Below are 13,174 nucleotides of genomic sequence, written 5' to 3'. Positions count from 1 at the left end.
TCATGGTTCTTCCTACAAGACCAAATGACTCTAGGTAACTCAGCTTACTGCTAGTTTGCCTAGTGTTTTGTCCTCTCAAGCGGCTAGTGTTTATGTAAACAAGTTTTTCTTGTCGTCTGCTAACAGTTAATTCCTTTTGATTTCAACGAAAAGTCGCAACCGGTGAACGAACAACAATTGATCGATTTTGTGTGTGGGAGAGGTGATCATTAGTAAGGAGATATGGTCTGTATATTCAAGAATTCAACCTCTTTTTCGGTCTTAATTGGGATATTTATAGTGACCTTTAGTGTGTGTGACACACTTAAGGTCATTATGGTTATTTATAGATTAACGGGCTACACAAATTTGATTGTGAGACTTTGAATTACGTTATGGTAAGTCATATGGACATGTTAGAGGTCTTGTCTATATATTGTAGTTGGAGCTGTAAATGAAACGAGATAAATCATGAGCTACTAGAGATTGACTCGGTCAAAGCTCGATCAACTCTCAAATCGAATTAACTCAACTTAAGCTAGAAATCGAGTCGAAATCTTAAGGAGCCGAAGTGAGCTACTTGATGTCTGACTCGAAAAGCTCGTGATCAACTCGAAAAAATAATATATTAAATGTTTAGATTTTTTAAAATTAGATTATTAATAATGTAACATTTATATGTTGTTGTTTCTTTTAAATACAATATAAAGCTTTCACGTACTTAATATTCAAGTTCGAGCTCGAATTTGACCTTCAATCGAGCTAAGTCTGAGAATATTTTGAGTTCAAGTTTTTTCGAGCCCGGATCAAGCTTCAATTTTCGATTTCGAGTCGAGCTTGAAAATTTTAATCTCACGACTTTCAAGTCAAGTCGAGCTTCAATTTTTTATTTAGAGTTCAAGTCGAACTTGATAAGTTTAAGATTCTGAATTTTCGAGTCGAGTCGAGTTCAATTTTACACTTTTGGAATTGAATTAAACTCAACTCATTTACTATGGTTGATTAAGAAGCTTATATCTAAAGGATGTTTATATCAAGATTTAACACTAACATCACATATAAAATAATTAAGTATCTTCTTAAAATGTATTTTAATAATAACATTAAATACTTAAATCTTAAACAAAGCACACTTGATAAACATTTTTCTCACAATGTTTTTTTTAATAACCCATTTCAAAGTTAAAATAGTCCTTAATGATTTGAAAACTAAAAATATCTTTATGAGCTCGACACCATAGAGGAACAAAAATTGGCAAGTTACAAAATAAACCTTGTAAATTATTTAATGTTAATTAATTGTTATTGTATTCTAGTAAGGGGCAGAAGACGGTAATTAAGACAAAGGTTTAGGGCAAATCTGGAAGCGTATTATGATTGGAGTGGATTCTTTTTCCAAAAATTCCATCCCTAAATCCTAACTCCTAACTATATAATCCAACTGCCCAGCCGGTCCCAAGGACACTAGGTGTACGGAGATCCCACCGTACAACTAAATAAGGATATTCTCGTAATTTAAACCTCCCAACTTCTAGTCTTCTACAAACCCCCAGCCCATGTGGCCTTCTTCTATTCGGTGATTCGAATATTCCCCAAAAATTCCTTGAACCGTCTATTTATACCGTACAAAAAGGAAACTTATAGAACCGAAGAAAACCATGACTGAAGTGTTGAAGAAAAGCTACGATGTTTGCGAAGAGATCGGCCGTGGAAGATTCGGCGTCGTTTTCAGGTGCGTTTCTCTGATCTCCGGCGAATCGTTTGCCGTTAAATCAATCGATAAACGGAGAATCTCCGCCGGCGATTCGCTTGATTCGCAGTGTCTTTACAACGAGCCTAAGATTCTCAATCTGGTCTCGCCTCACCCCAACATACTCCGCCTCCACAACCTCTATGAAGACGATTTTCATCTCCACATGGTGCTCGATCTTTGTCCGCCTTCTAAAGACCTCTACAATCTCATCGTCAACGACGGGCCGTTCCCAGAAGCCCGAGCCCGGCTCATCGTCACCCAACTCGTTAACGCCCTCGTCCACATTCACGGCCTCGGCGTCGTTCACCGTGATATCAAGCCGGAGAACGTCCTTTTCGATTCGAGAAATTCCGTTAATTTGACGGATTTCGGTTCGGCCGATGTGGTTGCGAAAGAGCCGCTTAGAGGGGTGGTTGGGACGCCGTATTACGTGGCGCCGGAGATTCTGGCCGGGAGGGAATACGGGGAGAAAGTGGACGTATGGAGCTGCGGCGTCGTTTTGTACATAATGCTGGCGGGGTTTCCGCCATTTGACGGCGAAACGGCAGTAGAGATTTTCGAGGCGGTTTTGAGGGGAAATTTGAGGTTTCCCGTTAGGGCTTTCCAGTGGGTTTCGCCGGGCGTTAAAGATCTGTTGAGAAAAATGCTGTGTAAAGATGTTTCTAGAAGATTGTCCGCCGAACAAGTTCTAAGTAAGCCAATTTTCACATTAATTAAATAATTTATTACTTTGAAAATCCAATATTAATTTAGTTTTAAATTGATTTTTACAGGACATCCATGGATAACAGGTGGAGGGTGAATTTGGAAGTTTTCTGCTGGAAAAGTTTGTGATACACTTTGCTGCTACTTTGTAGAAACACGGTTTTTTTCTATAGAGATGAGAAGCAAGGCTTTCTAGCCTGGGGAGACTGTAAAAAGGAGAGAGAGAGAGAGAGGTGAAAGTGGGAGTGTTTTCTTTTTCTTTTTGTCTTTTCGATATAAATAAAAGATATATGGAGTATTTGAAAGTATTTTTATTATAAAATTATCCTATTTATTCTTCAATTAATTATACTTTCAAAACGTATATTTAAACATCTATCCTAACTTCTAAATAACTTTTAAGAGTGACACCAAATATTTAAATTAACAAATTATATTTTTCAAATATTTTCCTATAACATTTTTTAAAAATACTTTTCAATCAACCATCAAGAATTAAGTCTAAACACACTTTAAAATTTAGTGATATGTCTACTAATTTAAATACATTAAAATTAAAATTTAGTAATATGTCTACACATATTCTTAAGTCTTTATTAAAGTAATGAAATTGATATATGGAAAATCAACATTGACCCTAAATTGTTATCACAAAAGCAAAAGGTAGGCTTCAATTATGCATATGCTAGAGTTCTGGAAATTTGAAATACTGTCAACTATATCCATTGGAGTAGCGAAAAGAAAATAAAATAAAAGTTTTTTTTTTATGTTGGATTAAAATGTATAATTGTGGGCAGATATGTAGTGTCATGGAATTAAAATATATACACTATAAGTTGTATTTATAATTTGATAAGAGCATAATTATAAATATTTAATAGATTGAAATAATATCCATTCCATATAAAGAGGTAATGATCCTCAAGAAATAAGTTAACTTGCATTACTTTTATCTTCGTCAGAGAGTTATTCCGGTAAGAGAAAACCTATATTCTCAGAAAATCAAAACCAAAGAAGATTAAAAAAAATTTAACCTATTAATTAATTCAGGTATGCTTCCGCATTTAATTCATTATTGTAGATGATTTTACATGATAGATCTTGGATTCTTGATTTTATGTTAATTAGATTTTTGTTCTAACAAAATATATATATTCATTTGAAGATTAAATCTATTAAATATTATTAAATCCATCGTTAGTAAAAAAGAGAGGTATTTTAATAAAATGAAGTACTCAAGTTGAATACATCGTTTTATGTAGGAATAGACAAAAAAATTTATGTTAGGGAAATAAAATTTTGAGAGAACTCTATAACAAAATAGGTTTGTAATGTCGTTTTTGGCGGCGTTTTTAGAACGCTGCTAATTTTATACATATAACGACGTTTAACCAAATCCCACAAAATAGTAACATTAGCGGCGTTTTTATAGAAACGGCTATAGCCTCGTCGTTTGGGGCATTTTTTAAGCAAACACCAATAGATCATAACATTAGTGGCGTTTTTAAATACAAAAGCCACAAAATGGTAATATTAGCGGCGTTTTTGTATAAACGCCGTAATAGGTCAATACATTAGTGGTGTTTTAAAATACAAACGCCACAAAATAGTAACATTAGCGGCGTTGTTTAGTACCACCCCTATATATTAATCTTTTGCTGCATTTGTTTTAGCGTCGCTTTTTTTTCTATATAAGAGTTTTTAGCGTAAAAACGTCGCTAAAAACTTATTTTGTTGTAGTGAAGTTTATTCAAGTCACAAGTTTAATTCACAAGATTAGAACGTATGAACGTGTGGGTAGGGTAGGGATGTACCAAAGAGGCGGGTGAGGTTAGCCGTCTCCTAAAAAATGTAAAATTACCATAAATTTATTCCTTTCTAAAGTTTTAAAAGTTCGTCCTAAACATAAATCTTACGCCCGTCTCTATGCATGAGTACGTAAGTTTGTACGAAAAATAAAAACAATATATAAATGTTAATATTTTAATAACATAAATATTGATCCAAATAATTATTATAATAATTTACGAGTTTTAAGATATTTATATGATAATATTATGCTACTCTAAAAGTAATACTCCAAATAGTATTGTTTTAGATTTTTAAAATTGATATAAGACTTAAAATGTCATTGTCAAACTAAATATATTTGAAATATTCATATTAGTATTTTAATAATAGTATTTTTAAATAATTACTATTTTATTATCTATCTTAATATTTATAAGTGACAAATTGTAAAAATAATATTTAATAATGATATTGTATATTATTTATGTTTAATAATTATAATGTTTGAAATACTATTATTAAAATGTTAATAATGAATAATATTATATAATTTATTCAATATTAATATAATAATATAATATTAAAATCACTACTAAAATATTTATTAATCAAATACTAATATTTTAATATTTATGTATATTACTATTTAAAATGGAACTATTCAAACATAAAATAAACTTTTAGTTTCTGAAAATATTTAAGTATTGTAAAAAAATAATTTTGTAAAGTCAATTTTCACAAAATCATCCTAAAGGGAAAGTGAATTAGCTAAAATTTATAGTCACCATTTAAATTTAACTCAAATTCTATCAGAAATAATTTTCCACTCGTTGTATCTTTCGTGAACATTACTTTAAATTTTTTAATTTTTAATATAAATTTTAAAAATTTATACTATATAAATAATCTTCTCCTTACCACTAAGATCACTTGATGAATTTTATCAGAGACAAAATATTAAAAACTTATATTATAATTCTTAAAATATGTTTTAATAATTAAAGTATGTTATCGATCCATATATTTTAGTAAAGTTTTTTTGAATTAATCATTGGTATTCGATCTATTGACCGACTAATTCAGATCGGATACTGCAGAGGTGAGGACGACCCTCCCAACCCAGTTTGCTCGATTCGCAAACGTCAGGATTCGAACCCCTGACCTTGCTTAAGGGACCTAGTGCCTCATGCCACTAGACTAACTGGTTGTTGGTAGTAAAGTTTTTATTTAATTCCTCTATTTAAAAAGTTTAAAGTTATGTTTTCATATATTTTTTTAAAAAACAAAAATTATAGTTATCTATTGTAGTTAATATTCTTTTGTCAATCTTTTATATAAAATAATATACGTTCATGAATTTTAACGTATAGACTTCGATAGATGTATCTATTTAAAATTGCATCTAAAAACACAACACTCTCTTTTATTATTAATAATATCATTTTTAATTCCATGGCATCCAAAAGGTTTAACGACGCTTTTACACTCATTTTCTTTTAAAAAAATATATTTTTTTAATTTTTTTTTACTTTTATCAAATTTAATCAACTTACACGAAAAATACCAGACTTTTAAGTTGATTCAATTTATTTTGTTTTCTGTTAATTGTTTTTACGTCATGAACAATTTTATTTAAAAAATTCACTTTAAATCATTTAAATATATTCATAGATTTTTTTTTGCAAAATTTTAATATTTTTTTTATTTTAAAACACTTTTATTTATGATAGATTTCATCAAATGAGCATAAATAAAATTTTATGATATGTATAATAAATAAAATAATTAATTAATTAAAAAATTAAATTTTAAACTAAATATGGATCTGCCACTAAATCCAATCAAAATTAATATATTTTGAAGCGGCGTAGGAGCATCAAACTCTCTGTCTTGGCTGCATGAGACAAATAATCTCTTGAAATTATTTTTATCTTGTTTTATAAAAAAATTAAATATCAAAATCATGTATTTAGTTTGCTATTACGTTTATTGTAATTATGGATATAGTAGATACATTAATTATAGGTAGAGATGACTATCCAGCTTAATTGGTAGAGCATAAGGTTCTTAACATTGAGGTCGTGAGATCGAGTCCCACGGAGGGGCATTTCATAATTCGGAGGTATTCTACGGAAGCTGCTCTCAACCTGGTGTTGGGGGCAGCCTACTATCTTATCTCCCCCTACTCTATTACATATGAGAACAAGGGACAACCATTAATTATAGGTATAATAATGATTTCAAACGATACTATAACCCTTATGTAACGAACGCTATTACGATAACAAACTATTTAAATCTTTCATTCAGATAAATGATTCAGTAAGGTGTAGCAGAATGATGAGAAGTAGTGTTCATCAAAAGTTGTTCCAAGTACTCTGCACCTAAATCCACAAACACCACCACTTCTCTTTCTTTCTTGCTTCTGCTTATCATTTTCGTCCTCATGGAATGTCTCCTCTTTAAAGCCACCACCGGCGAACACCCTTCCTCTTCCTTGATGCACCTCTTCATTTCCTTCAGTGATTCCCTCACTCTCTCCACCGGAAAGTTCAGTATCGCGGCGGAGCCTCTCATCGCAAAAGCCTCTTGATCATATGCCAAAGCGGCCGCCTCCGCGCTGTCGAATGTTCCAAGCCACAAACTTACCCCACGGCCGCAGTCTTACGCCTCGGTAGCACTTTTCTTTCATCAAACTAACCGCGCTGTCCGTCCAGATAGTCGGTTCGGATGGAGTTTCTGGTCGGAGAGCAAGCCGTACAAAAGCATCTCTTCGGAGTCGTTTTCGTTGAACGGAAGAGAGACGTGGTTCAAAAAGAAAGAATCCATTGAGGTTTTGGAGAAGGTTGTTATTGCTCTGTTTTTTTTATATACAGAGAAGAGTAGAAGATTTGGCTGCTTTTTATACCACAGATAAAGGAAGAGAGGTTTAAACGACATCGTAAAAACAGATTGACAAGTGGCAAAGCAAGCTGACATGTCACTATGTTATTAATTCTTATTTAAGGTTAAATGAACACATGGGTCAATTTAAGCACGGCGGCTTAGTCAAAACAAGTGACGTCACCTTATGATATGAGTTTTTGTCCTACCACGTGGATGATGGTTACAACTCAGCATGGCAGATGGAAATAACGGTTTAAATTTTGAGACCAATAATTTGAAGAACTTTTTTTTAGAGAAAAACGTTGAATTGTATTGCATGATCAAAAGATGATCCCATATTACAGCTGATAAAATAATAACGGTGTAAATAAATCGAATTTGAATGAGTAAAGTTTTGTTTGTATTTGTTTTTTTATTTTTAAAAGTATTTATGTTTGGTTTGTGTTTGTTTAAAATTTTAATATTGTGCTCGTTTTTATTTATTTATTTTTGAATATATTCTTGTCCGTTCTTTCAACGTTTGTGAACATGTTTGTTTAAAGTTCGTTTAGTATTCATTTATATATCCGCGAATACGTTCATTTAGTATTCGTGAACATATTCATTTGTAAGGGCAGACTGCACTTGGCATCCTAGGGCAGATTGTGTATTTTAGGTATCAATCTAGTTTAACGGAGTTCAAAGAAACAAAAATGATGTAACAAAATCACTAACTAGTTCTTTATTTGATAGAAAATGAAAGTATGTACTGATGAAGAACTTCAATTGTTGAGACGAAGAGAAATAGGGTGAATAATAGCAGTTAGAGGTCGCTAAGTTTTGGGTTTGAAAACAGGGTCCTCGGGCCTTATAAAACAAATTGTGTAGTGGGCTATATAATGTGTGATGATAGAGAAATAAAATGATTGGGTTTTGCCCCACTTTATACACAATATTGGGTTTGTCCTCTCTTCTTCATCATGTTGCTGCCATAGACCATAACTCAACACTCATCAATACACCAATACTAATATATACCAAATCCAGTGATGCAACGCCCCATGTAGCAAATTCTGTATTGGACTTCGCATGGGCTGCTCGATCTTTATTTACCTAATAATATAAAATGTTATAATTATTAAATCAATTAAAAATTTAAAAAGGAAAACGTGTTTAAAGTAGCATTTAACATTTATTATTTTTAAGATGTTAATTGAGAGGGTGATAAATTTTAAATATCGATTCTTATTGAGGTGTTAATAATATTTAAAGAATCTAATTAATTAGTACTAGATATTTTTTTTTGACAAAAATACTAGTAATTAATTTTATTAATAAAGAAAAATATCCAAAGTTACAATGAGGATTTACAACTATAATAGTAAATTAAACACATAATTAGAATATTCTCATGTAATCATTAACACAAGAAAATGACACTTAAGATCTTATAAGCATCATACAAGGAAAAGGTGAAAACCCCCTCCAAAAAACTCGAATAATAGGTAGATAAAAATATATCTGACTGCTACGGCAAACAGAAAAAAATAGGAGATTAAAACTACTAAAAGACCATAAAAAATGTAAATTAGAGACATGCATCATGAGAAAATAATCAACGTATGCAGGCTGCGTATCTAAATCCAATTTGAGGGTTCAAAACAGGGAAGATAAGTGAGATAACAAATTAGCACATCTTGATCAGTCACAACGATGCCAAATATAACCCTGAGAAAAATAAACGATAAGAACGGTTAAACGAATGAGAAAATTTAAAAAAAAAACGTATCAAACGACATAAAAACGTGTTATAGAGGAGAGGAAATTGTACCATAAAAACAAAGTTATTAGAAGTAAAAGAAAAATAAAGATATGAAATAAAAAAAATATATACCACCGACAACAACTAAAATTATGATTAAAAACATAGGAGCAAGCTACGACTGTAACACCCCAAATTAGCCCCAAATTAAAAACCTTTAAATTTGGGGAAAATCCTTAAATCTCAAATTTTTGTTTAGTGACTAAATCATAAAAATATTAAGGTTGAAGTCATTTTAGAAAATATTAAGAAGTTCAAAGGATTTATGTTGTAATGAACCCATTTTTATATAGTGAACAATTTTAACCCTATTTCTTCACGCAGCCGCTGTCCACTTCTGCTGCTTCTTTTCCTTTCCACGCAATGCCATGCCATTTTCCATTTCTCTCTTCTCTCATTCTCGTCGCACCACCATTTTCCATAGTAAATCGGGGTTGTCGGAGTTAGTCACCATCTCGTCTAGCGTCTAGTAGTTCTTCACTTGACCGTGCGGTCTTCGTTAGTCTCCCATCGGTGAGTAAATCGCGCCGCCGTTCGCCATTGTTTTTGGTCGTGTACGACGGGTTCATGTGTGTAGTGGTCGTAATGATCGGGTTGGCGTTAAATATTGTTGCCGTTGGCCGATTTCGTTCATTAGTTGCTGCTGTTGCTTTATTTCACCCTTTTCACGCCACTGTTCTTTTGGTCGATGTTACTGTAGTGTTCTTGACGTCGATCAGTCGTGAGGGCAGTAATCCTTGGTTGCCATCTTTGAACTGTAGCCCCTTTGTTCGAACCAGCAGACTTGAATCTAGTCAAAACCCCGCTGCCTAAATTTTGATTCGAACTGAATATTAAATTCATAATGTCGTTAACGTTATGTTATTGTAAATTTTCAGAAAATTGGTGGATTGAGATATTAATTTGGACGTTGTACTTTTTGCAGTAAATATTGAACCTGAAAATTGAAATGGACTTACCGCCTCCTTCACCGTTACCCGCTAATTCCGAACCAATCCGTATTACTCGAATCGACCGTGAGTGATAGTTTGTCGTTTTTAGTTCATTGATTATGTCTGTTGTTTAGAATATTAAATTAATTGTACGCATTCGCTATATTTTGTCGAGGTGTATCTATGTTCGATGCTAAATATAAACCTGTGATTTTTTGGTTGTTGATATGCAATGTTGTTTGGTGAATTTGATTGTTCTTTGACGACTATGGTTGAAATTGATGAAATTATAAAAATGCCATGTGATATTATTGATATATTGCATACGGAAATAATTAATTATGTTGATACGTTGAATTCAGATTATATGTTGGGTATTTAGAATTATGTAAATATTTTTACATTAGGATCGGATTAAAATTTTTATCTATATATCTCATATTGCCATGACATACTAGGTTTGGATCGATAGGAGAAGTTCAGTGTTTTGCACTCGACGGTGTGAATTTCACTTCAGATTCAGTGCCCTCTACCTTTGGACTCCACTTCGGATGGTGTTAGTAGTTAGAGTGGTTCTTGGGAGCCTACTCTTCGGACGGTGTAAGGTGTATGAGTGCATTTACATTTGCATATATTATGTGTTATAAAATATTTTGAATCAAATCGTGATATTATTTTGTGATATGAACCTTGTATGTTTGTTTGCACTTTAGAAGCACATTAAGCTTCATAGCTTACACCCCTATAGTTTCAGATACTACGTAATTAATCGATCTGGTACTTGGAGATTTACACTGTTTTTAGAATAAAATATTACAGTTAGTATAAAAACTTTATTCAAATTTCTTATTTCAGATTTTATTCATATTTTTATTTGAGAAGTATTATTATTATTTATATAATTTGAGAGTTGAGACATTTTAATTATTTTTGGAACAATTTATACATGTTTTTGAATATTCATTATTTATGTCGGATATTTTCTCAGACATTTAATTTTAAAAAAAATTATATTGAACGTTTAATTTAAAAAAAAAATTATATTGAACATTTAATTTGAGGAATGTTTCTATAATCTTAATGTTAATTTTTTAAATTTTAAATCAAACACGAAATTTTTGAGAGACAAATTTCAATATGACTCTCTAGATTCGACATATTTATTCTAGGTTGGGTTAAGGGGTTACATTTACTGGTATCAGAGCTCGGTTCAACTCTCGGACTGTGTAGCTCAACTACAAGATTTTTAATTAAAAATGATTTTTTGCATGCATATAAATATTTTTGGGTTTAAACGTGAATTTTTAGAATAAAATTATTTCTTTTTATTTTTGTTTTCCTATATATATTTTCTTATAGTAAATAAATGTCTTAAGTCGGAACAACAAGTACCAACTATGATATCAGGTTTTACTTTTGTAAATAGTCCTTTATTGCACCCGTAAAAGTTCTCTTTTAGCGGCCAGACAAGGTCGGACTCGTACTGCTCTGACTGGGATTGAGCTTTCACCTCCAATGGGTCCGACCCAAATTTAAGATGAGAATCATGAGACTAATAGGGATGAGCAGCCTGAGGATCAAGCTGGAGTTCAACAGACTAGATGTGAAAACCCATCCGCTTATCAGACTCAAGATGAAGGATTCTGAGATTATGTGGACAATGAGGCAATTGGAGTTGATAATGCTGTAGTGAATTTGTAACATCTCGAAATTCGGGTCAGTGACTAAAATTATAATTTTTGAAATTTAGGGATTAATTTAGGAAAATTTGAAAAGTTCAAGGATTTAAATAGGAATATTTCAGTATTAGATTAAAGGGTAAATATGAAAGGATTATAAGGGTAGTATGGTAATTTAGCTTGGAGGATATTTTTATCTCCCTATTTAGGGAGATAACACGTGGGAGAGAGGAAAAAGCTCCAAAAGCTTATTTTCTTTCTTTCTTTCTTCTTTTTCTTCCTCTCGTGGCTCTAGCTCCCAAAGGTAAGTTGATTTTAAATGGTTAATATCTTGAATTTGTAGGTTGGGTTGGAGTAATTGGGTGTTATATAAGCTTAAAACACCAAGAAGAGAGAGTTAGAAATGAATTTCTATTAAGGGTTTAAAAATGAACTTTTGATTTAAAGAGGTTTTTGAAGTAATAATGATGAATTTGACTTGTCATGAGTATAATTAAGAAGTTAGAGGTGATAGAAATGAATTTAGAACACATGGAAAATTTGATGAAATTATTTGATTCAAGAATTATGGTTAGTTATGAGAAATGGTGAAGTGTTATAGTGTTATAAGAAGGTTTAAATATGTATAGATAAGTTTTAAGGCATAAGAAGGGCTTAATAAGTAAAATTGGGGGTAAAGTGTTAAATTTTCGGGTTGAAAATGGTCATTCTGGACCTAGTGTATCGATACCCTTGGGAGGGGTATCGATACCTCATGAGTTAAATATACGTATTTGTATGAATGTGTATCGGTACACTGAGGAGTGTATCGATACTCTCAAAACACATCGAATGTAATTATTATATCGATACATAGGTAGTGTATCGATACTCCAGTGAAGGGATGTATTGATACCCTATAGTGTGTATCGATACACTTCAAAGGGAAATAGAAATAAATCTTTCCTTTAGTCTAAGAAAAGAAAGATTTGAGTATATCAATCGGAATACTGATATGTATCAATCCATTATTGCGTAGACATTGATCGAAAGAAAAGGTCGGATAGGTCGACAAAGTAAGATACATAAGAAAGACCTAGAGCTTAAGAGTGTTCATTGAGATCATGTGAGTACGTGATGTTTAGGGAATTAAGACTTGCAATGAGTCTAATTCCGATAATAGATAACATAAGTACAAGAATATAAGTATAATATGATATGATGTTTATGAGTACATGAGTATGATCATAGAAATATGGTGCTAAATGTATATGAGTAAATGCAGAGGTTTAATTGTTGAGTGCATCTTAGTATATGAATCATTTAAATGCATGTATGTGATAATCTGTATGTGTGAATATGTTATGAGATAAGACTCATGACTATTAGCTATGTGAAAAAGAATACAAGTAAAATCGAAAAACTATGTGATACATGAATATGAATTACATGGAAATATGCTACGTGAAAGTAAACTATGTGCCTATGTGAAGATGAGAAATGATATAACAGATAATGCCCATGTCATGTGTTATGAGAGCTATAGGTATAGTTGGCATAATAAGAGTCGAGGGTTCTACGTGGTCCTACATGACATATGTGTTCTATGTGGTCCTTCGGGACATAGTGTTCCTATGTGTTGAAAACATTTTTGATGTTTCGATATAAC

The 13,174-nt window shown here is 31.9% G+C and overlaps 1 protein-coding gene and 1 pseudogene across 1 annotated transcript; one reads left to right on the top strand and one right to left on the bottom strand.

Annotated features, from left to right (window-relative positions):
- The first annotated feature begins 1,637 nt into the window (after window positions 1-1,637).
- On the top strand, window positions 1,638-2,675 carry LOC120189516 (phosphoenolpyruvate carboxylase kinase 1-like). The gene is made up of 2 exons (XM_039192787.1): window positions 1,638-2,424; window positions 2,506-2,675. Exons 1-2 carry the CDS (start codon window positions 1,638-1,640, stop codon window positions 2,532-2,534), a joined length of 816 nt encoding a protein of 271 aa, XP_039048718.1. The 3' UTR covers window positions 2,535-2,675.
- A 3,872-nt stretch (window positions 2,676-6,547) lies between these two features.
- Window positions 6,548-7,061, bottom strand: LOC120189538 (annotated as a pseudogene).
- Between the last annotated feature and the right edge of the window lie 6,113 nt (window positions 7,062-13,174).

The sequence above is a fragment of the Hibiscus syriacus genome, unplaced genomic scaffold (assembly GCF_006381635.1).
Source record: "Hibiscus syriacus cultivar Baekdansim isolate YM2019G1 unplaced genomic scaffold, ASM638163v2 tig00116958_pilon, whole genome shotgun sequence".
Taxonomy (NCBI): Eukaryota; Viridiplantae; Streptophyta; class Magnoliopsida; order Malvales; family Malvaceae; genus Hibiscus; species Hibiscus syriacus.
This window is presented reverse-complemented; position numbering and strand designations above follow the sequence as displayed.